The sequence below is a fragment of the Pongo abelii genome, chromosome X (assembly GCF_028885655.2).
Source record: "Pongo abelii isolate AG06213 chromosome X, NHGRI_mPonAbe1-v2.0_pri, whole genome shotgun sequence".
NCBI lineage: Eukaryota > Metazoa > Chordata > Mammalia > Primates > Hominidae > Pongo > Pongo abelii.
In genome coordinates, this window is record NC_072008.2 from 24,090,461 (window position 1) to 24,115,895 (window position 25,435).

A 25,435-nucleotide genomic window follows, 5' to 3' on the forward strand; every position below is an offset into this window, starting at 1 on the left:
ACGGGTGGATCATCTGAGGTCAGGAGTTCAAGACCAGCCTGTCCAACATGGTGAAACTCCGTCTCTACTAAAAATACAAAATTAGCTGGGCATGGTGGCGCATGCACCTGTAATCCCAGCTACTTGGGATGCTGAAGCAGGAGAATCACTTGAACCCAGGAGGTGGAGGCTGCCGTGAGCCAAGACTGCACCACTGCATTCCAGCCTGGCGACAGAGCAAGGCTCTGTCTCAAAAAAAAAAAAAAAAAAAAAAAAGAGTAACAGTTGTAGATGAAGCCATAGGTACACGTATGGATGAGATAGTACGGAGTGTGTAGACTGAGATGCAAGCAGACACAAAACCCCAGGGCATTGTAATCTCTCTCATCTGAATATCTATACCATTTGTCTGTTACATATGGAATTTGTCATATGCTGCAATAAACATTTAGCTCAGTGCCTACTGTGTACAAATGCTAGATATGAGGGTACAAAGAATCAAAGATCTTTTCACCCAAGGAGACTATGATCTAGTTGTGGAGAAAGAATCATGCCCAATTATTATGCAAAATGAAGTTAAATAGAAACTGTAAGTGTGTTGAGTGTAGAAGAGGCAATTAATTCAGCGGAAGAGCTAATGCAGCTTTCAGGAGGGGAGGGAAACATTTGAGTTGGACTTTGCAAACATAAGTGGATTTTAACAAGCAGTGCAGGGGAAAGAAAGGCAAGTAATTTTAGGCTGGAAAGGAACACATGTAAAGATCACAACAGAATGGAGTGTAGGAAGTGGTGGGGAGAAAGAGGCTGGAAAGGTTGCCTGAGGCCAGGATCCAGGTGCTTGGGAATCCTGTTGAGGTTTCTTAGGTGTCCATTTGAAAGATGGCACACATGTGCTGATGTACCCAAGGCCTCCACCTAGTTCTGAATTTCAGAAATGCCTGGAAGACCAATGAATCAAAAATGCTTAAGGAAATCTAAAAATCACCAAACTAAGGCTTGAGGCTTGTAAATGCTTTTTCTCAGTTCTATATTTTCATTTTGCAAGACTGCAAAACTCTGTGTTAGCAGAACTTTAATTACTTGGCTTCATTATAAAATTTCCATTGCATATAAGAGTATAAATAATTTCACTCTAATGCTCTCATTTGAATCTGCGGCTGAAAGCACTGGCAGAAATCACATTTTCATGGCACTTCCTTGGCATGTTGAAGGAAAACAAAATGTATTCTGCTAATCAAGTCATTAGTGACTTTGAAAGTGATGGATTATATTAAAAAACAGCAAATAATCAGAGATGAAGTATATTTTAAAGATTAAAAATATTTTATTTAAACTTTTCTTCATAAACACTTTTAACATTTTTTTCAATTTAAAAACAGAATGGATAGCATAAACATGTTTGAATAGATTATATCCACGGCTTGGGAAAAATTACCTGACAAAAATGTAAAGGCTTTCAAAACAGGTATAAAAGGCAAACCTTAAATTATTCTAAGATTTTTATATCGGCCCTAGGATTATTTGACTACTGGCCCAAAATGTACCTAAAGGTCAAAATATTTTTCTATAGACAAAGTATGCCCAAGAGGTATAGGGCATATACAAGTTAGGTAGAAAATAACCTCTCCCAATCACCTCACTGGACCATTCCTTCAGAAAGCAAACACCTAATCCTTACTATGTACTGATTAATAACATTTTAAATACAGTTGTTCCCAAAATGTAAAAAGAAAACCTAAGAATTTAAGGGAGAACAAAGCTGATGGCATTCTCCTCAATGTTACTTGTATAATATTGAAGTTATACGGTGTACTGAAAGGATATGATTTCCATGAATTTATCTATTCCAGTCTATGCCTAGTGAATATTTGACTTTATAAACTCTGGATAAACTAATTTTTAGGACTTCCATTTTTAAGATAAATCTCTTTTTAGAAGATATTTATTCCCAAACCAACTCTAAATGTAATTGAACAAACATATGATCTCTCAAAATGTTCAGAATACAAAACAAAAATCAAAAATGTATAACAGGCAAACAAGAAAACTGGCACTAGCAGTTTTACTGCCATATAGCCCTCAATTATATCTGATTTACACTATTATCTATGTTGCATTTTACTTCAGTCTAAAACCTTAAATTATGAATTCTCAAAAGAGCTAGTCTCCTCTGAGAGATAGCTTATAAACTGAAATAACAATTTATATTATAAACTGAAATGTTATGACCTACACCCACATATACATATATAAAAATAGTCCCACTGAACGTTTGACATGTTTAGATTATGCAGCTCAAATAATCTGTTATAAAATATTTTAAAGCTTAGTTTCATGTAATTAAGACAAAACTCCATTTTTACCACTTCTCCCCACATAAAGCGTGTGTCCTTTACTAAGACTCGAGCAGGCTTCCCAGAATGAGGTGTCCAAAGGTGCTGCTTTAGAAAAGATAAGTGAAGGGCTCAGTCAGTATTTCACAAATTCTAGTAACACTCACACAGAGCAGAGTAATGAGGACACAGAAAGCTGTCTCAAGAAAAGCTAATAATTCTATTAGTTAAGCTTTGCTTTTTAAAAACCAGTAGCATTTCTTCCAACACGAAACCTTCAAAGTGAGAATCTTGCATTTTAAGAAAAGGCTGTAGTGCAAGGAATTTCTTTAAAATCAAAACTTAGAAGGTCAAAGACACGGAAGAGAACAAATGGTTCTAATTAAGATGTAATTAATGAAGATCAGCTATTTTTGTGAACTCTAGCATTTAAGATATAAAGTGAAAACAACACGCATAAAGGTCATAACAGTTAAACTGTATAGATTCAAATCTTACTGAATTTTTCAAAAAACTACTTTTTTGAGCGCAATGTATATAAACAAAAACTCCAAATGAAGCACACAAAAAATAAACTTGAAAAAAATGCTATGAAAAACTTTTCCATAGTTTAGTATAACAAAAATAAATCTCTTGCAGCAATTAAACCATAATTTTAAAAGGGAATGTAAGTTAATCATGGATTTAAAATAACCTAAATTAGAACTACATATAAACAGGGAGTTTTCTCATACATTCAGAACCCAAGCAACAGCAACTATCCTTAAAGCTCAAAACTGATTACAGCTAACATCAGGTCCGACATGACTTACGTAAAGCTGAACCCAGAGTTAGTTCAAGTTAAGATTTTACGAATTCTACAAAACATGAACTTTGATCTTGGCCTCTGTCTTTAAAATGGAAGACCAAGAATACTCAAATGTTTGCCCAGATGTCACCCTAACTAGGGTCATCAAGTCATATCTAAGCAATTAAAGAGAACCACGACTATAGTGTAAAGCCTTTGATGTGGATACCTGGCCTGATGGCTCTTTCTTGGTCTTTTCTAGCAAAAGACATCAAAGAGGAAAATAATGAAGACGTTATTTTCTTTAAAGCAAAACAGCACACATACAAAGCCACTAAACTAATGTAGAAAAAAAATTAAATGGCTAACTTATTCCTAACTTTCAAAAATAATATATTTTTTTTAATGTAGAAAAAGACTTTTACCCATATTACCATGGGAAACAAGATACCAAATTTCATGTTTGGAAACTGTAAGTAAATGACAGGACTAATTAATGAAAATTTAAGTCTCATATATAAAATAAGATTATTATTGATTTCTGAAATCAATGCCAATGGTTTTTTCAAAAGCTACTTATGTACCTGACTGTTTCTTAAACCCAAATGCCTCCAATTTTGGAGTTTGAAGATCAGGTTTAATCTCATAGTATGTCTAATAACTGCCCAAAAAACCCCCAAAAACCAAAGTCTTCACATTTCCACGACTTCACACTTCCATTTTATGTTCAATGGTGGCAGCAGCAAAAAAACAAACAAACAAACAAAAAAAACAGAAAACACCAAACAAAGTGAAACTAGAAAATTTATACATCAGCAGCCATATAGAAGGCATTGCAATATTGCACCAATATTCTAAGATCTGGCAAGTTTTGCCAGTACAGATCTAGTCTGTATCAGATATAGACTACTCATGCACAAATGGCATCAATTTCAATGATCCACTCCCAGGTTATTCTTGCTTAACTTTGTCAACTATGTTTTTTCCTCTGCATTTAAAGAGTTGAAAGGTGCAGCTAATCCTAAAACACTTATTATAAATGCTTTTAAAGAGCTATTCTTGATCCATTCTGAACTTTGTGGTTACTATCCTTCATGCTAATAGCTTTCAGTAAATAAAACAAAAACTGAGGGCTTACATCCCTAGTGTCGCTGGGTATTTTGTACAAAATAAACAAGCAGATAAAACCAGTAACATTATAATTATAATTCTATTTCTTACCTCTAAGTCAAAACTGAGCTCAAATTTTGTAAGAGTTTCTACCTTCCATTCAATAACAAATGCAGCAGCCTTACTGAATGTAAAAAATGGGAGTTGCACTTACTTTTAAGGGGCCTTGATTTAGGAGTCTGGTATTACCTAAATGCTCTTTAAAAGTGCTTGCATGCTGCAGGGCCAGAACTTGTCATATACCACTCCGATTCTCACTAAAAACAGGGCAACGTTAAACAGACTGCAAAGAAAAACATTTTCAAAAAGAAAAGACATACATCGACAAAGAACACTAACATTTACTTTTGAAAATAAAATATAAAATGTTAGTTTTCATAACCATACATGTTTCAGAAATATAAGGAGTTCAAATATTACTGAATCAGTATGGACTGAAGATAGGCTACTTTGACAGCAAATGAGGACTCCAGTTATTTTAACTTACTAAAAATGTTAATATGTGAAAAGACGTTACATCTAAAATTCAACAAGTATGGCGAACTGTGTGTGCAAGTGCACTAGCTTAAAAATATAGAATCCTAACCACGCATAAAAGGGATGTGCCTTGTGTATTTATAGGTTGTATGCGAGTATGAATATGCTTTCACTAACACAATGCGGATAAGAGAAGGCAGCTTAGAAATAGTGTTTTGAATATAAAAAGTTAATTTTGTAGAAAATTTATATTTTTGCATTTTCAGCAAAAAGCCATGCAAAAAGGTCAAGAGTTTTAAACTTTTAAATAAAACTAAAAAGTGTAACAGACTGAAATACACTGAAATAAATCTTCAAAAAGGTTTCAGATAGAGACAGAGACTGAAATCACATCCAGTGACACTTATCGGGTCTTCTCTTAGAAGACACATGACTCCTATGCTAACATCTGAAAGAAATGTTTAAAGCAGAAAATCAATTTCCCAGATAAGTGGAGCATTCTATTCAACTGCTTCTGGAAGTAGTTTCAAGAGCTAGCACTTAGTATTAACTTATTGCATGAGTTTGAGGCCACTGAAAAGAAAAAAAGGATGCTAGCACAGAATGAAAAATTCTTACAATGTTAGACCAATGGCTTTGATAGTAAAACTGGTGAGGTTTTTCTTTATATGTTTTAATTAACTACTCTGCACAAACAAATACTTTGTTTGCCTCTTTTTTTAGGGAGGAGGATGTCATTAGTTGCAACGCCTGACCTCATCCAGTACATAGTCCGGAAAATGCAGGTTGCATACTTGTAAACCATCCAGCTTGCAGGGCATCCGAGGGTACTCATCTTCCTTCCACTTGTTTTCATCCGGATCAAAAGTGAGAATGGAATCGCTGTAATGACCATTATAACAAAGGCCTCCAAGAACCATTATTTGTTTGTCCAGCACAGTCACACCATGGCCACTTCTACCAATCGGCATGGATGCCAAGATGGTCCACTGATCAGTCTCTGGGTTGTATACTTCTGTAGAAGGGCATCCCTGAGATTCGAAAGAGGCCCTCAAGATCACACAGACGCCACCGAAGACATAAAGCTTGCCATTGTAAGAAATCATCTTGTGAAAGCATCTCGCGTAATTCATCTTGCTCTTATTCTCCCAGCAGTTGGTAACCACTTGAGTTCTCCTGGTCCGCTGTTCTATGGTCCCTTCTTTGCTGGGGTCAAACACGCACACTTGCTTGGAGGTGGAAGATGAGGTGATTCCACCAGTGATAAACAATTTGTTATTGAGCACTGTCCCCTCATGTCCATATTTGTTAACTGGATAAGGATCCACAAATTCCCACTTATCATTGGTGATGTCATATCTCTCAGTTGAATAGAAAGTCTCATCTCTGGTTCTGCCTGCTACGGCGTAAATAAACTTCCCAATAACACCTACAGCAAATTCAGAGCGTGGTACAGACATATCTGCCATCTGCAGCCAGGAGTTCTGTCTTGGGTCATACCTGAATACTTTGGAAGAAGCATGGAATTCACCATCCGGGCCCAGCTCTTCCCCGCCTAACAGGAACACAAAATTATTGACGATAGCAAGGCAGTCAGGTCGCAGAGGTACTTGTGGGCCTTCTAGCTCCCACCAGACTCTTGGTTTCTTTAAGAGAAGTATTTTACTGTTAACCATGCTATGTCCAATCATTCCTCGAAATACTGTAGTTTGCGGTTTTGCAGAACGGATGCGGCTTGACTTCATATCCAACAAAGGCTGCTGGTGAACATTCTGAAAGTAATTCAATGCTTGGTCAACTTCGTAACGGAGCTGTCGGGAGTATCTATAAAATTCTGATGTCTTAACCTAAGAACACAAGAAAAAGAATTTACCCAAAGGAAAAAGCATCAGCTGCAAACAAATTATCAAAGCTGACTAATACGATCATCTTAGGCTCACTTTACTAAAACTGCTTTTCCTGCTAAGATCACCTACTTTCTTTTGTTTTCTACAAAGCTTTTAAAAAAATCCTTTTTTTTTTTTTTTTTTGGAGATGGAGTCTTGCTCTGTTGCCCAGGCTGGAGTGCAGCTGCATGAACTCAGCTCACTGCAAGCTCCGCCTCCCAAGTTCAAGCACTTCTCTGCCTCAGCCTCCTGAGGCGCCTGCCACCACGCCCAGCTAATTTTTTTATTTTTAGTAGAGATGAGGTTTCATCATCTTTACCAGGCTGGTCTTGAACTCATGACCTTGTGATCCACCCGCCTCAGCCTCCCAAAGTGCTGGGATTACAGGCGTGAGCCACTGCACTGGGCCTCCTATGTTTTCTTAATTTACAATGATCTATGTACATTCCCAAGTTTTTAAGAGTAAACAAACAATTAGGCACCTATTATGTGAAGCCCTGGGCTACAAGTACCAGGTATGAGGACAAGTACAGGGCTTCACAGTAGAGGAAACCATATCCACAGTTTTCTTAACCACAAGTAACACCATAAAGCTGTGACTGAATCATTTGGGGAGTTAAGTTAGTGAAAATTTAAATACATGTAAAATTTCGGGGTTTTGACATAAAGACTTGGTCTGATATCAACTCCTGCAAGAATTCAGTAGTTATGTCAAACTTTTTCCTTTAATTTTTAAAATTTTAAATTATTATTACTATATATTTTTAGAGATGGGGTCTTGCTCTGTTGCCCAGGCTGGTCTTGAACTCCTGGCCTCAAGTGATCCTCCTGCCTCAGCCTCCTGAGCTGCTGGGATGACAGGTGTGAGTCACTGTGCCTGGCAAACATTTTCCTTTTTGCTTCTGGAGCTGGAGCTACCTAATTATGATGACTACCAAGATTTTATAAAGCATTTTTGGCCAGGTGCAGTGGCTCATGCCTGTCATCCGAGCACTTTGGGAGGCCAAGGTGGGAGGATCACTTGAGACTAGCCTGGGCAACAAAGCAAGACCTCATCTCTACAAAAATTAATAAAACAAAATAAAAATAAAGCACTTTTAAGTATTGTCCTAAGTGCTATAGGGAGAAACAAAAATAAGTATAAGATATGATCCGTTCCTTAAAGAACCTAGAATGTATTTAGGAAAGTGGAAACAAATACAAATTTACCAGCAGGTAAATTAGTCAGGTGACAATTAGGTATGAAGCCAAACAGCACATCTGTGAGTGCGGCAGAATTAGAGATAGAGATTATATTAAACTGGCCCAAGACATTCAAGAGATACTTTGTGGAAGATATAAGAAGTAGGGGACCAAGCAGAAAAATCCTTTGCCATAGTAAGGCAAGGATAAGAGGGTCTTAAATTTGGGTAACAGGAATTAGATAGCGTAGAGATAAAATCTACAGACAACTATGACTGATTTGAAATAGGGTGAAAGAATGAGGACTCAAATGTGATTTGAGCATTTAGACTTGAGGTGATAGAGAGAGTGTTGATTATCAATAGGGAAAGCAGGGAAGATGAGCTGGTTTGGGAGAGGTATTCAACCTCCTTGATAGGGTTCTGAGGCAGAAATGTGTAAGAGCCTGTTGGAAATCTGGGATGACAGCTTGGGAGGGAGTCAAAACCAGGTGTATATATTTATGAGCTTCCTCCCCGCCTTCCTTCTCTTCTCTTTCCTTTCCTCCTTCCTATCTTTCTTTAGCCCATTCAACTAATTTATACCTCGCCTTAGTCCAAAACAGTGGTCAAAACAAAAGACGTCACAAATTTAAGTATTTTGAAAACTGTATTCAGTATAACTGGTTTCCTTTGTAATGTCAGGCATTTTATCATTAAAATCATTATTTTAAGAAGGGGTCCTTCCATGGGCTTCACAACATCAGCAAAGGGGTAAATAGCACAAAAAAGGCTGAGAACCCCTTGTCCAACTACATAAGAGAGAAAACTAACATTGGCCGGGCACAGTGGCTCATGCCTGTAATCTCAGCACTTTGGGAGGCCGAGGCGGGCAGATCACCTGAGCTCAGGAGTTCAAGACCAGCCTAGCCAACATGGTGAAACCCCGTCTCTACTAAAAATACAAAATTTAGCTGGGCGTGGTGGCGGGCACCTGTAATCCCAGCTACTCGGGAGGGTGAGGCAGGAGAATCGCTTGAACCTGGGAGATGGAGGTTGTAGGGAGTTGAGATCGCACCACTTCACTCCAGCCTGGGCGACAGAGCAAGATTCCGTCTCAATGGAAAAAAAAAACAAACTAAAAACTAACATTGTTACTGCACTGGGTGCTTTACATGTGCATCTCACATTAAATTATTTCTCTTGTGATAGTGCAGTAACCATCCCTGTTTTCCTGATAAGAAAACTGAGGCTCAGAATGTGAACTGATTTGCCCAAATTGTTCACGTAACTAAAACTGGTAGAGCTGTGATCTGAACCTTGAATGAGGACAATTTTACTTCAAAGCTCATGTAATTTCCAGAATGTTACAACACGGCTTCCATTATTCTTTAGAAAAATCTTTACATTATATACTCATTTATTAAAACAATAAGTTCAATGAATAAGCCTAATGACCCTTCTCAAATAAAAGACAGTAGAATTGCTCATAATAAAAAAAAAAAATCAATCATATGAATCACAGTGATTGGGCATCCAGCCCAATTCTTCCTAGCAAAAATAGTAACTCTGGAAAAAAATCACAGCAAATGATGAATACTAGTAAACAAGTAACTTCAATAAAACAAATAATATAATAAAGGAAAAAAGGTGAGGACAACTTAAGTTCTTCTATTTTACTACCTTTACTTCACACATAAAAAGTTAAAGTGGGCTGGGCACGGTAGCTCACACAAACATTTTTGCATTCTTTGTTTTTTTTATGTATCTTATTTATAAACAGAAAGAGTTCTTGCCATTCAAAAAATGGTTCTCCATCAAAACGATTTTAAAAGCCCAGGAGTTCAAGACCAGCCTGGGCAACATTGTAAAACCATGTCTCTACAAAAAAATACAAAAATTAGCTGGGTAGTGGTGGCACAGGCCTGTAGTCCCAGTTAATTTGGGAGGGTGAGGTGGGAGGAGCACCTGAGCCCAGGAGGCAGAGGCTGGAGTGATCTGAGATCATGCCACCACACTCCGGCCTGGGTGACACAGCAGGACTCTGTCTCAAAAAAAACAAAACAAAACAAAAAACAGGCCGGGTGTGGTGGCTCACACCTGTAATCCCAGCACTTTTGGGAGGCCAAGGTGGGTGGATCACCTGAGGTCAGGAGTTCAAGACCAGCCTAACATGGTGAAACCCTGTCTCTACTAAAAATACAAAAATTAGCTGGACATGGTGGCAGGTACATGTAACTCCAGCTACTCAAGAGGCTGAGGCAGGAGAATCACTTGAACCTGGGAGGCGGAGGTTGCAGTGAGCTGAGATTGCGCCATTGCACTCCAGCCTGGGTAATAAGAGCAAAACTCCATCTCAAAAAAAAAAAAAAAAAAAAAAAAGCCCGAGTGTGGTGGCACATGCCTGTAACCCCCAGCTACTTGGGAGGCTGAAGCAGAAGAATCGCTTGAACCTGGGAGGTGGAGGCTGCAGTGAGCCAAGATCATGCCATTGCACTGCAGCCTAGGCAACAACAGGGTGACAGAGCAAGACTCCATCTCGAAAAAACAACAAAAACCTGAAAAAAACAAACAAACAAAAAACAAAACTGAGTATTTTCCATTCATTTCTTCTATAAATTGCCTAATAGTGTGCCTTACCGATTTTTCTCATCTTTTTCTTATTGAGTTGTAGAAGCTGAAGGGCAATACTCTGAAAATCAGCAAGAATCATAAACCTCAAATTAAATATTTAAGTGCCTACTGTGCACAGCCAGTGGTCTGAGAGCTACACAGGTTTTCAAGTAACAGAATCCTGTCCAGCATGGTAATTAAGCACCACATCTGGTGATTAAGGATCCAATTTACGAAATTTCTGACTTTGGCATTCATGAGCTGTGGCAATCTTGGGCACATAGCTCAATATCTTTAAGCCCATATCCTCAACTGTATTATTGGGATAACACATTCATAACCCTATGATAGAAGTGAGAGTACTTGAAAAGGATTTAGTATGGTGCCTGTCATGTGCCAGTGTGCAAAAAGTATCAGCTATTATTAGCTATTATTAATGACCAGGGGACATTTGCGAAAGTGTCACTCAGCTTAAATCAGTGCATCTCATGACATGCTTTTGTCTGTGTAAAAATTTAGTCTTTCAGAAGATCGAGGAGAAATGAGAGAAACTGTTACTTTGGACCTAATCCTCACTGGTGAAACATGATTGGTAATGTGCAAATGGGAGGAAGCTTTAGAGAAAGAAGCCATGTTGTTTGGAGATCAAGAAACAAAGGAAGGAGAATGCTGCACATATTGGATAGGCAGATTTCAAGTTTTTCAAAGGAAAATTAGGATCAATTCCAAGATCAGAAACTGTGTAAGGAAGCTCAAGAAGGCTTGGAAGCTCTCAAAAACATAACGCTGACTGCATAATTACAAAATACACTGATAAGAGGAAGAAAAGGGGAATGTATCTAAAAAATCTGATGCGCTGCACAGAGAGCTTTCTGGAATTCAGATGTTAAAAAACCACTTACAACAGATGGTAAAAATTGGGCACATAAAACAAGTATTATAACGAGTGAAATAGAGCTACAAGAATATAGTGAATAAGGCTAAAGCCTCAGGATGAACTGTGACTTGACGAAGTAAGAGATGTGGAATAAATGGCATTTTATAGGTTAAAGGAAGAGTGAAGCCCACCCCAATCCCATGGGGTGGTTAATGTAATATTAACAAATAACAAAGAGAAACAACCCTACTCCTATTTGATTTCCATTCTTAGCTAATAATGTCTTATTCTTTCTAATCTGAAGATTAAATACAATTACTAAGAAGAAACTTAAATCCAAGATGGTTGAGAACAAAAAGAAAAACTAGCTAGTTATTCTCAGCAAGTTCAAGTCATTTGATCTCACAAATAATGTCCTGGGATCCTGAGGCTTCGTAGATAAGGCTGCTTAATTGCTTTCTGCAATCTGTGTGGAATTGCGATGAATGGGAGAGGACTAGAAGCCAGACAGATTCCTGAACTACAGACTGGTTAGCCTGAGGTAGATCCTGTATTGTTGAAAAATAGCCCACCAAAACAAAAAAGCACCCCACACTTGGAGGCAGCATGAACTCACTGGGTAATGCCAAGGCTGACTCAGTTTCCTGTTTAATTTTTGATGATGTAACAGCACTGGTAGAGAATGAGAGAACCTACGACTTCAGCAAAGTAATCAACAAGGTCTAATCATAAAGAAAAGAGAAACACCAGGGACCCATGAACCACATGAAATTGCAGCAATAATTGTGTGTTAATGCATTTGGAGGGTAGGGTGAGGTGACTGAAGTTCACAGTTTTTATGAAGTGCTCCAGGGACCCACGAACTCCAAATGTAAAGCTTCGACTGACTATCCTCAATATGAACTAAAGTGATATGGCAGCTGTAGGAACAAAACTATAAACTAAATTAAAAGGACAGACAATCCTGGTAGGGCACGGTGGCTCACACCTGTAATCTCAGCACTTTGGGAGGTCGAGGCGGGCAAATCACTTGAGCTCAGGAGTTTGAGACCAGCCTGGGCAACATGGCGAAATCCCGTCTCTACAATAATAATAATAATAATAAAAATACAAAAAATACCTAGGCGTGGTGGCATGCACCTGTGGTCCCAGCTACTCGGGAGGATGAAGTGGGAGAATCGAATAGCTTGAGCCCAGGTTGAGGTTGTGTGAGCCATGACAGTGCCACTGCACTCCAGCCTGGGCAACAGAGTGAGACCTTGTCTCAAAAAAAAACAAGAAAATAGGCAAGCCCACCCTCTCTATTCAGGTAAAACCACAACCAAGACAGTGTTAAGTTATATCACTATACTATTAAACACTGACAAAGTGGACCACATCTGGAAGACAGTGAAGTGATCCAAAGGGAGAATGGTCAAATGGGTGAGGAATGTTTCAACACAAGAGAAGACTCAGAAAGATGGCAACTATTTTCAGGACCAGTAAGTGGAAGTTAAGAGGAAGATTTTATGCCAATGTAAGAAAAAGTTCTGTGGTAAGAACTGTCAAGAGAATGGATGCTCATTGTATTATTGTTTCTAAGAGCACAAAACCTGGGATAACTCCAATCACCTATCAATAAGACATTGCTTGGATACACTCTGGTATATACCATATGCAGCTGTGAAAAAGAGTGAGGTTAATCCATATGCACTAACAGATATTCAAAATGTTAAATGAGAAAACTGCAGAACAGTATGTGGCTCATCTTTTCATAGAGAAGGCACTTCTCCCATCCTTCATTTCTCACATAACAGTTTAACTATCTGTGTATCAGGTACTCTCAAAGAGGTATGGAAAGAATGACATTTCTTTCATGTTCTGAATTACTTTCCTTTGCCTTTCATAGGATTAAATAGCTGTCATGTTTTAAAGCTTGGAAAGAATGTTACTACTTTTCTTGCTCTGATACTTTAAAAAAACTGTATAATGAAAAACATTTTGTCTTATTCTGAATATATCATATAATTATATATAATTTCAGTGGTCTGAAAAAAAATTTTTTTTAATTTACTGATTATTTAATAAAATAGAGATTGGGTCTCACTATATTACCCAGTCTGGTCTTAAAATCCTGAGCTGAAGTGATCTTCCCACCTCAGCCTTCCAAAGTGCTGGGATTACAAGCATGAGCCACCATGCGCAGCCTGAAAATGTAAATTGGCCATTTCCTCTAAACATCTTTTACTTTAATTGTGTGTGCATGTATGATATAGTTGACAATGAAGTATGAGAAATGATTAATTTTGAATACAGTTCCTGTAAATATGTATACACACACACGCATATATACACACACACAAATATATAAAGTTGGAGAAATAACTAGCCATTACAGCTGGGCAAAAATTTTATGTTTCTCCATTCACTGTCAAAATGTTATATCATAGTGAAACCCAGTCTCCACTAAAAATACAAAAATTATCCGGACATGTTGGTGTGCGCCTGTAGTCCCAGTTACTCAGGAGGCTGAGGCAGGAGAATCGCTTGAACTGAGAAGGCGGAGGTTGTGGTGAGCCAAGATCACGCCACTGCACTCCAGCCTGGGCAACAGAGCGAGACTCTGTCTCAAAAAAAAAAAAAGCTGGCTAAAAGCCTAAAATAATTCTAGACTGTAGCCAGTTAGAGTACTTTTTTTTTTAATTCCAGATTTTTTAATCAAATAAAGGTAGTAAACTCTGTGGAAATCCCTATTTTAATTATATTGCAAGTTACATTTTAATTCTCTCAAAATTAAAGACAGTATATACAAATTACCTTTAAAACTTAAGAATTTGAATACCATGTGGCCAGGCTGGTCTTGAACTCTGACATCGTGATCTGCCTGCCTCAGCCTTCCGAAGTACTGGGATTACAGGCGTGAGCCACCGTACCCAGCCTAGCCAGCCAATTTAAGATACACTTTTTGGGAAAAAAAAAAAAAAATTTTTTTTTTGAGACGGATTTCACTTGTTGCCCAAGCTGGAGTGCAATGGTGCGATCTTGGCTCACTGCAACCTCCACCTCCTGGGTTCAAGCGATTCTCCTGCCTGTCTCCCGAGTAGTTGGGATTACAGGCACATGCCACCATGCCCGGCTAATTTTTTGTATTTTTAGTAGAAATGGGATTTCACCATGTTAGCCAGGCTGGTCTCGAACTCCTAACCTCAGGTGATCTGCCTGCCTCGGCCTCCCAAAGTGCTGGGATTACAGGCATGAGCCACCACACCTGGCCACAAAATAATTTTTAAAATATCCAATATGCTTATATTAAATCAAAGAAACAAAATACCTTTTATTAGTTTATCTATCAGAAGGGGTGGGAGTGGGGGAGCAATTCCTGAACTTAAGATGGTGCCCAGCCCTATAAAAGAGGTTACCTGTGTGAACAGGCACCTCTCTGGCCCTTTCTACATCCAAAAAATGCTAACCTAATCGCTCGAATGACAAGTACAAGGAGGTATCAAGACTGAGTCTTGTTTGTCAGTTTTATCATCTCCTCTCCACCATGATGCAATCTTCCCAAGTAGTTACTATCGTGGTGCTTTAATGCTAAAACAAACCATAACAGGCTGGGCATGGTGGCTCACGCCTATAATCTCAACACTTTGGGAGGCCAGGCGGGCGGATCAGGAGATCGAGACCATCTTGGCTAACACGGTGAAACCTCATCTGTACTAAAAATACAAAAAATTAGCCGGGCACAGTGGCGGGCGCCTGTAATCCCAGCTACTCGGGAGGCTGAGGCAGGAGAATGGCATGAACCTGGGAGGCAGAGCTTGCAGTGAGCCGAGATAGTGCCACTGCAGTCCGGCCTGGGCGAAAGAGCGAGACTCCGTCTCAAAAAAAAAAAAAAAAAAAAAATAGAATCAGCAAGTAAGATTGAACTTTTACATTCCAATTTTCAGTAGGTTCCTGTCTGTCTAATACACTCCCCAAGATACTATCTTTCCTAAGGCCCTAATAGTAGTCAACACCTAGATTACAGGCACTCTTCAGGAATCTGTGAACCTGGAGTGAATGCAAGTCAAAGGTAGAAAATAAGAGCACTCTACATCTATACATAAAAGGCAGAAAACTTCAGAGGAGAAAAACACCTTGCGTGATTTCTAAAGAACTGCACATGCGTTAATTACAATCTTCCAAAGTCCATGGGGTTGGGGAGGAAGGGTTGGCAAAAAGGAGTCTGATGCAGAAAAAGACATTAATTGAGAAAGTACACTTAACCCACTGACCTAGTTTCTAACAGAAAACCTGCTTATCTCTATGCTTTCACTCCAAGAGGTGAGTTCATTGTTAATTTAAGCAATTTCAAGTTCTAGCTGCGTATTATCTGGTATCTGAAGGAGATTTAAAACTTTTTCAAAAACAACTCAAGCTTATTAGAAATTTTGATCAAACTTCACATTTGAAATAGAGGTTACTATCTTTAAAAAAGTTGGCCCGGCCAGGTATGGTGGCTCACACCTGTAATCCCAGCACTTTGGGAGGCTGAGGCGGGCGGATCACGAGGTCAGGAGATCGAGACCAGCCTGGCCAACATGGTGAAACCCCGTCTCTACTAAAAATACAAAAATTAGCTGGGCATAGTGGTGCGTGCCTGTAACCCCAGCTACTTGGGAGGCTGAGGCAGGAGAATCACTTGAACCAGGGAGCTGGAGGTTGCAGTGAGCAGAGATTGCGCCACTGCACTCCAGCCTGTGAGACTCCATCTCAAAATAAATAAATAAATAAATAATAAAAAAAGTTTGTTACTGTCAAACACAGCACTGCTTATATTTCTCACATACTTCTAAAACTGAGGGCTTATATTTCTCATGTACTTCCAAAACTGAGGGTCAGAGGGAAATTTCTACTTCTCTAGATTTATCTGGCTCTAGCTGAAGTCATTAGATATAAATGAACTGTTTTTTTCCAAACAGTTTTTGGCTAAATTATGGTAACCCTGCAGGTGATGGTTTCCTGAACAGAAATTTTGCATTGGTCAAGTGCTGGATTAGTTAAAACATGTTCCAATGCCTAAGTGAAGGAATTCTGGAGGGGCATACAGCACCTACAGTTTACATAGATGTGGCTTTGCCCAGGCAATTTCATTTACCAAATGGGTTGTGCCTCAATTAACCAGAACAGCATACCACCTAAGCATGAGATTATATTAAGGACAATAAATGTCCTTATGTGTCATAGGCTATTGTTAATACTATATAGATCAACTATGCTCATAGAGAAAATATGTGGAAGATTACCAGTGTTTTGTGAAGACCAGTTGTGGGAGCTACTACATTCCAAGTAATGTGTACTTTGGATGCCTAATTTGTCATTTTGAATTCTGTCAGTTTCAAGGTGAGTCCAGGACACCTTATCCCCATTTTAAAATGTAGCTTTTAAAGCCACAAATTCAGCTTGGGCAACACGGCAAAACCCCATGTCTACAAAAAATTAGCCAGGCATGGTCATGTGCACCTGTAGTCCAAGCTACTTGGGAGGCTGAGGTGGGAGGATCACTTGAGCCCAGGTGACAGAGCGAGAACCTGTCTCAAAAAAACAAAAAAAACTAATTCTGCTCCCTAAATTAGATATATTTTTAAAATGTTAAAAAAGCTTTTCCAGCCAGGCACAGTGGCTCACACCTGTAATTCCAGCACTTTGGGAGGTCGAGGTGGATGGATCATTTGAGGTCAGGAGTTCAAGACTAGCCTGGCCAACGTAAAACCCCGTCTCTACTAAAAATACAAAAATTAGTTGGGTGTGGTGGTGCACGCCTGTAATCCCAGCTACTAGGGATGCTGAGACAGGAGAATTCCTTGAACCCAGGAGGCGGAGGTTGCAGTGAGCGGAGATCACACCACTGCACTCCAGCCTGGGTGACAGAGTGAGACTCCATCTCAAAAATATACATAAATAAATAAATAAATAAAAAGCTTTTCTGAGGCATTAATTTTTACAGATGCTTAGATTTTCCAAAATAGTGAAGTCATCTTTATCAGCTATCAAAATTATCTGAAAGCTGTGAATATTCTTTTTTTTTTTTTTTGAGACGAAGTCTCATTCTGTCACCCAGGCTGGAGTGCAGTGGCGCAATCTCGACTCACTGCAAGCTCCGCCTCCTGGGTTCACGCCATTCTCCTGCCTCAGCCTCCCAAGTACCTCGGACTACAGGCGCCCGCTACCACACCCGGCTACTTTTTTGTATTTTTTAGTAGAGATGGGGTTTCACCGTGTTAGCCAGGATGGTCTCGATCTCCTGACCTTGTGATCTGCCTGCCTTGGCCTCCCAAAGTGCTGGGATTACAGGCGTGAGCCACCACACCCGGCCCAAAGTTGTAAATATTCTTATAATAAATTATCTGTAAGTTACAGAAATCCAGTTTTGGGGGGATATACTGAATTACATTTAACAGAATGGGGAAAAAAGTACATTAGGGGGTCTGACTATCATGAGCCAGGTTATAAAATAAAATATTTGGAATAAGCATGACGGCTTTATTTAAAGCAGAATACTTCTATATAATCTACTTCCTTAATAGCCAATGAAAACTGAACTATAAAATCCTAAATACAAAGCTGAACTAATGTGTTTTTTCTCTTTATCGGATTTAAAATAGATTTCTTTCCCTTTGAGAAATTGAAAGATTTTATGATTATGTAAGATACTGTATCTTACATATTAATATAATTTCTAAGGGGATCATTGGGATGCTGAATCTTACCTTATGCATATTTATAATACTGAACATACCCTAGGTTCAAAAATATTAAAATGTCACTGTACTAGAAAATCAACATATGGGTATTTTAATGAATAATTTAACAATTTTGCTTTAAAAATCTTTTATGTACAAAAAAGTCAAGTATAGGCTGGGCGCAGTGGCTCATCCCTGTAATCCCAGCACTTTGGGGGGCCGAGGTGGGCAGATCACTTGAGGTCAGGAGTTTGAGACCAGCCTGGCCAACATGGCAAAATCCCGTCTCTACTAAAAACACAAAAATTAGCAGGGCGTGATGGCACACACCTGTAATTCCAGCTACTCGGGAGGCTGAGACAGGAGAATCGCTTGAACCCGGGAGGCGGAGGTTGCAGTGAGCCAAGATCACCCCACTGCACTCCAGCCTAGGAGACAGAGCGAGACTCGTCTCAAAAAAAAAAAAAAGAAGAAAGAAGAAAGAAATATATATACATAGGTCGGGCGCGGTGGCTCACGCCTGTAATCCCAGCACTTTGGGAGGCCAAGGCGGGCGGATCACAAGGTCAGGAGATCGAGACCATCCCGGCTAACACGGTGAAACCCCGTCTCTACTAAAAATACAAAAAATTAGCGGGGCCTGGTGGTGGGAGCCTGTAGTCCCAGCTACTCGGGAGGCTGAGGCAGGAGAATGGCGTGAACCCAGCAGGTGGAGCTTGCAGTGAGCTGAGATCGCGCCACTGTACTCCAGCCTGGGAGACAGAGCCAGACTCTCTCAAAAAAAAAAATAATAATAATAAATAAATAAATAAATAAATAAAAGTATAATATGCATTTTGCCAAATATACATTTACTTCATAAAATGTTTTCAATAAAACAATCATTGTTTTTTAAAAACCAAAGACCAAAGAAAGCAGTTGAAACTATTTAAATCTTCACATCACTGAAATTCAGAATGACAAATGTCAGGCCTTATCTGTTAACATGTGCAAAGACCATCAGAGCTAGTAAAAATACATGCCACAGACATTTGCATAAGTAAAAACTGAAACTGTAGTCTAGTTTTAAAACTAGGAATCCACTATAGATCAAATGAGTCATAAAAATCCTTAAATAACTATGTCAGAAGGACAAGATCCTTAAAATTTCAATTTCTTTGATTATTTCAGTGAAAACCCAAGATTTGTGCTTTCATATCAAAGTTTTCCCACACTTTATATATATTTTTCAGTGCCATTAAATTTCCTAGGCTATGTTTTCTTTTTTTTGGATGGGGTGGGGTAGGGGATTGAGGGGAACAGGTTCTCACTTTATCGCCCAGGCTGGAATGCAGTGAGTGGCACAACCGTGGCTCACTGCAACCTCGACCTCCTGGGCTCAAGCAATCCCTCCTACCTCAAACTCCCCAGTAGCTGAGACTCCAGGTATGTGCCACCACACCCAAATTAATTTTTAAATTTTTTGTAGAGATAGGTTTGCCTACGCTGCCTAGGCTGTTCCCCAACTCCTGGGCTCAAATAATCCTCCTGCCTAGGATTCCCAAAGTGCTGGGATTATAGGCATAAGCCACCCTTCCTGGCCCTTCGGCTATGTTTTGCTCATGTAAACACCTTAGAATTTTTACAACTCTGTAACATACACTTTCCCTTAGGCTATGTTTTGTTAATACAAACAGCTTAGAATTTTCATAGCTCTTTAACAACTTCTGAATGATCCAGGCTGGGCCACAGGTTAACAGCATGCTTCCTGCACTTTAGGGTCTTCTCCCTATTCTATTAGCTGTAACAGGAAGTCCCAGATTGGGAAGCAGCTGCCCTGGCTTTCAGTCTGGACAGTGCCACTTGGTCTGGAATAAGATCCTTAACCTTTCTGTGCCTGTTTCCTTATCTACAAAATGGGGATAGCATGTAGATGCATGGCCGGGCGCCGTGGCTCACGCCTGTAATCCCAACACTTTGGGAGGCCGAGGCGGGCAGATCATGAGGTCAGGAGATCAAGACCATCCTGGCTAACACAATGAAACCCCGTCTCTACTAAAAAAAAAAAAAAAAAAAGCAAAAAAATTAGCCAGGCATGGTGGCGGACGCCTGTAGTCCCAGCTACTCGGGAGGCTGGGGCAGGAGAATGGCGTGAACCTGAGAGGCGAAGCTTGCAATGAGCCAAGATCGCGCCACTGCACTCCAGCCTGGGCAACAGAGTGAGACTCCATCTCAAAAAAAAAACAAAAAACAAAACAAAACATGTAGATGCTACCTATATGTACAGTAAGAGCACTTAGTGCATGACCTAGCGCGTGTGTGTGTGTGTGTGGGAGTGTGCGCGCGCGTGCGCAGTGTTCAGATATACAGTATTGTGTGTGTGTGTGTGTGCGTGCGCACGCGCGCGGTGTTCAGATAGACAGTATTGTGTGTGTGTGTGTGTGTGTGTGTGTGTGTGTATGTGTGTGTGTGCGCACGCGCACAGTGTTCAGATAGACAATATTGCTGCCTCTAAGGAACTCAGGAAATTTGGAAGCCTTGGCCTCTTCGATGATGTCCCACAGAATACTCAGTACAAAAATTAAGACAATCTGGCCAGGCATGGTTGCTCACATCTATAATCCCAGCACTCTGGGAGGCCGAGGCAGGAGGATCACTTGAGGCCAGCTCAAGACCAGCCTGGACAACACTGAGACCCTATCTCTACAAAAAAAATGTTAAATATTAAAAAAGAAAAAAGTATACTAAAAAAAGAAAAAAAAAGTTAAGACAATCTTATCTTCACCTAAGGAGAAAATCCAGTAGAGGACTATATAGATACTGCAGAAGGATAAACCCAAAGATTTCAGCACAGCTAGAGGACATGACTTGTGTCCCTAGAACGAATGGGGTCTTTTCTTTGGGTTGAGGCAGAATGCCCCCTTCCCTACACTATTAAGTCACTGCTCAAATCTGTTACTACAAAAGGAAGAATTAAGAATCTCCACACACAAAAAATTAGCCAGGCGTGGTGGTGGGTAACTGTAATCCCAGCTACTCGGGAGGCTGAGGCAAGAAAATTGCTGGAACCCAGGAGGTGGAGGCTGCAGTGAGCTGAGATCGCAGCACTGCACTCCAGGGCCACAGTGAGACTCCTCTCAAAACAAAACAAAATATACAAAAACAAAACAAAATAGGATTCCCCAGGGAAAAAGAGCAATAAAAACAATAGAAAAAAAATCAAAACATCAGAGACAAATGATTTACATAATTGATGTGGGGCTGATTATCACTAAACAAAAAATAAAAGAAATATATTCTTGGCCGGGTGGGGTGGCTCACGCCTGTAATCCCAGCACTTTGGGAGGCCGAGGCGGGTGGATCATGAGGTCAGGAGTTCGAGACCAGCCTGGCCAAGATGGTGAAACCCTGTCTCTACTAAAACACAAAAATTAGCCAGGCACAGTGGCGGACACCTGTAATTCCAGCTACTTGGGAGGCTGAGGCAAGAGAATCGCTTGAACCCGGGAGGGCAGAGTTTGCAGTGAGCCGAGATCGCGCCACTGTACTCCAGCCTGGGCAACACAGCAAGACTCTGTCCCCCCAAAAAAAAAAATATATATATATATATATATATTCTTTAGTTTCAATTATTTTTGCCACATCAATACTTTCTGAGAATAAAAGATAAAAATCCACAAAACTGAATTCTCAGTTTCACAGCATTTTGGAGGAAAAAAAATATGTCAGGCTGCTGTTATTCAAAGGTGCAAATGGGTTTATTTTTCAAATGGTGTAGACAACCCTCCTTTGCAGATACTTTATTTTTATAACCAGGTCTAATAACTAAAGCTGAGGAACTATTTAACATGAAAAGTGACCGACCAAGTTTTCAGTGTGCTTTCTAGAAAAAAGAGAAGATGCAAGAAGTAAACACAGCCCCAGAGGTAACCATGTGATTAGAAACCAATTAAGTTAAGCAATTACTAAAAGTGCTCTATGACCTTTGGGCAAGAAAGGATCACAAGTGAAACTCTGATATGAAAATGAAAATGCTTACATGCAAAAAAAGGCCAAGGCTATTTCAGAGAAAGACTATTTTTAAGAGAACTATTTGCATGGTAAAATGTGCCCAGGGATGGTTGATCAATGTAGATAGAACAGTTATAGTCTACTTGTTTAGAAATGCCAAAATGATGTTTTTAGACATATAACATGTTTTCATTGTCAAATTTAGTTAGTATTCACAGTAAAACGGGGAAAACCAGAAGGTAAGAGCAGGGAAGAAAATCACCATTAGGGTCTATTGGTTTTCAAGAGCTATTTTGTACGTCCTTGCTATATTTTAGAGGAATAAGAAACTCTATTAATCATGCAGAACTCTTCTCAATGCCAATTTCTGCATGTATTACTTAAATTTATTTTTAAAAAGAGATCTAGCCTGACTCGGTTCCGATTTAATTTGTGAAATGAAAAGCTACAGCAAACATGTAATATTTTGCATAAATCATGCTTCAACTTTAAAAGTACTTTTAAAATAAAACTATTCTACTACCTACGTGGTTTATCTTTCACCCACAAAACGTATTTTACAAAACCTAAATGCACAACGAATCAGGCTTCTTATACATAAAGTACTCTTATGTTATTCATTCTTGAATAACATAAGAAATAACAAAATGAAGTTATTCATTCTTGGCTCCTAAGTCTGTGAATCTTATCTATAAAGACATACACTGCCTTAACTAAATGATGAGTACTGTCTATTGCTTTCAAACGCACTAACCTTCTCAAAAACGCTGGTTGGGGTCATCAAGCAAAACCGGATATTCTGAATGATGGTATCGGTATGTCTCCAGCGTCTTCTATCATGCCGCAGCCAAGACTGCACAGCCTCGTACAGCTCTATCTCTGGGAACCTGCTCAGATGATCATTATCCAAGTAAGACATGAGCTTCTCAAAGCTCAGATAGGACAGAAAGTCAGGCCTAGACATGAGTGGCACAAAGTTGTCTAGCAGAAAGGCGTCCAACTTCTCCCTGACTCCCTCGATGTTTACGCCGAAATCATCTAAGAGTCTCATAATTTCTGCACAATTTTCTAGGCAGATCTTTGCTAAGAGAAAAGAGCAGCAGAACTTCACCACTTCTATAAGTTGAACATACATGGCAGCCTGAAGAATCTCATGAACGGTATTCATACTCAGCTCTATAGTTCCGTAGTACATAAATTGCAGGACATGGCTGAAACCAGTAGCTGTTAGACCTTTTAAATGAATTTTGTCCTGATCTCGTTCCCTCATGTCTGCAGTAAACATAATTCTGAAGTAATCACTCTGGGTGGCCAAGAGTGCTTTATGGGCCTGGAACTGATGATCTTCAATAACCAGAGTGACATCAAGAAGCAATCCCTCCTCATACAGTGCTCTGAACCCAGCAGAGACACTGGTGTCATGGATGGAGGAACAGAATCCTTCCACGTCCCCTGCCATGAATCACCTGGAAAAAAAGTAATCAAAGACAACAATGTTAAACACTTCCATGCATTCAGAAGAAAATACTAACTTAAGAGTTTTAACAATTTTTGCTATTATCTCAATTCTACTAAGTCCAAAATGTACAAGTCCTTTGGGAGAAGACAATCTAAAGGTTTGCAGACTAATGTTTTTGGCTTCCCTACCTAAGGAAAAGAATCTATTAAAGATACATCAATAGTTCATGCCTATAAACCCAGCACTTTGGGAGGCCAAGGCAGGAAGATCGCTTGAGCCCAGGAGTTGGAGACCAGCCTAGGCAAGATGGCAAATCCCTGTCTCTACAAAATAATAACAATAAAAAAAAAAAAGTAGCTGGGCATGGTGGCACATTGCCAGCAGCCCCAGCTTCTTCAGAGGCTGAGGTGGGAGAATCCCTTGAGCCCACAAGTTTCAGGCTACAGTGAGCTATGATAGCACCACTGCACTCCAGCCTGGGCAACACAGCAAGACTCTATCTCTTAAAAATATATATGTTGGCTGGTCGCGGTGGCTCACACCTGTAATCCCAGCACTTTGGGAGGCCGAAGTGGGTGGATCACCTGAGGTCAGGAGTTCAAGACCAGCCTGATCAATATAGTGAAACTCCAACTCTATTAAAAGTACAAAAAGTAGCTAGGTGTGATGGCATGCACCTATAGTCCCAGCTACTCGGCAGGCTAAGACAGGAGAATCGCTTGAACCCGGGAGACGGAGGTTGCAGTGAGCCAAGATCATGCCACTACACACCAGCCAGCCTGGGAGACAGCGAGACTCCATTTCAAAAAAAAAAAAATGCATATATACACGTATATATACGTGTATATATGTTTGTACACGTATATGTATACATATATGTCAAACAATGGTAAATTGTTATCTTACAAATAATATATGCCTATTCCATTGATTTCATATTGTTCATCAAATATACTTTAAACAGGTTCCAAAATTAGCAACATAAAAAGTATTTCACAGCCAAATACTAAATTATGAGAAAAGGGACAAAAATGAAACTAAAAAGTATACCTGAAAACTTCTAGAAATTTACCTAATGGAAATATTCAAATAAATAGCCAAGTTGTACATATAAGGTTTTTCTATCTAGGCTTATTATTTAAAAATCAGAAACTTCAAAAGTCCATTAACAAATTATTAAAACATGATACAGTCCTACAATAAATTAACAATTTAAAATGATGTCAACGGTTTAACTATTTTTACAAAGAATATTTATCAGATATTGTATGAAAAAAAAGTGACTGCAGTATACTGAGTATACCTTCGAAAACTAAATACACATGTATTTGTTAGATGAGAAAAAGCCTGGAGAAATATATACGAAAATAATGTCCCTGGGTAGTAGGTTTTCAGGAGAGGCTTTCTTTTCATTTACCTCATTACCCTTACTTTGAAAAACAATAATGATGTAATGCTTATATACTTAAAAATACAAATATATAATTTTAAAGGAAATTAAACCAAATCTTTCCATATCAGAGAAATGAAGGTAAAATAGCAGAAAACTATAATTAGATCTCTTAAATACAGCGGAATAAACTAATTCAGTCTATTTTTTTGTTTTCGGAGTCTTGCTCTGTCATCCAGACTGGAGTGCAGTGGCACAATCTCGGCTCACCGCAACCTCCGCCTCCTGGTTCAAGCGATTCTCGTGCCTCAGCCTCCCAAGTAGCTGGGACTACAGGCACCTGCCACATGCCCAGCTAATTTTTCTATTTTTAGTGAAGACGCGTTTCGCCATGTTGGCTAGGCTGGTCTCAAACTCCTGACCTCAGGTGATCCGTCTGACTCGGCCTCCCAAAGTGGTGGGGTTACAGGCATGAGCCACTGCGCCTGGCCACTAATTCAGTCTACTGGGTTATTTATGAAGCAAATTAATTTTCTCCTTTTCACATACCCCCACCCCAGGCCATCTATCTTTTTAATTCTCATCCTTACACAGCTCCCAGCTTCCTCCCCAA

The 25,435-nt window shown here is 39.5% G+C and overlaps 1 protein-coding gene across 4 annotated transcripts in view; it reads right to left on the reverse strand.

Moving 5' to 3' along the window:
• Positions 1–1,279: 1,279 nt before the first annotated feature.
• The window catches only part of KLHL15 (kelch like family member 15), a 67,609-nt gene continuing 43,453 nt past the window's right edge, over positions 1,280–25,435 (reverse strand). For all 4 annotated transcript variants that reach the window (XM_054544408.1, XM_024241139.2, XM_024241140.2 and 1 more), the window contains 2 exons: positions 22,728–23,439; positions 1,280–6,593 (listed from right to left, as the gene is read on the reverse strand). In XM_054544408.1, coding sequence (XP_054400383.1) covers positions 5,484–6,593; positions 22,728–23,432 — 1,815 coding nt within the window. In that variant the 5' untranslated portion in view covers positions 23,433–23,439 and the 3' untranslated portion in view covers positions 1,280–5,483. The remainder of the gene's footprint in view (positions 6,594–22,727; positions 23,440–25,435) is intronic.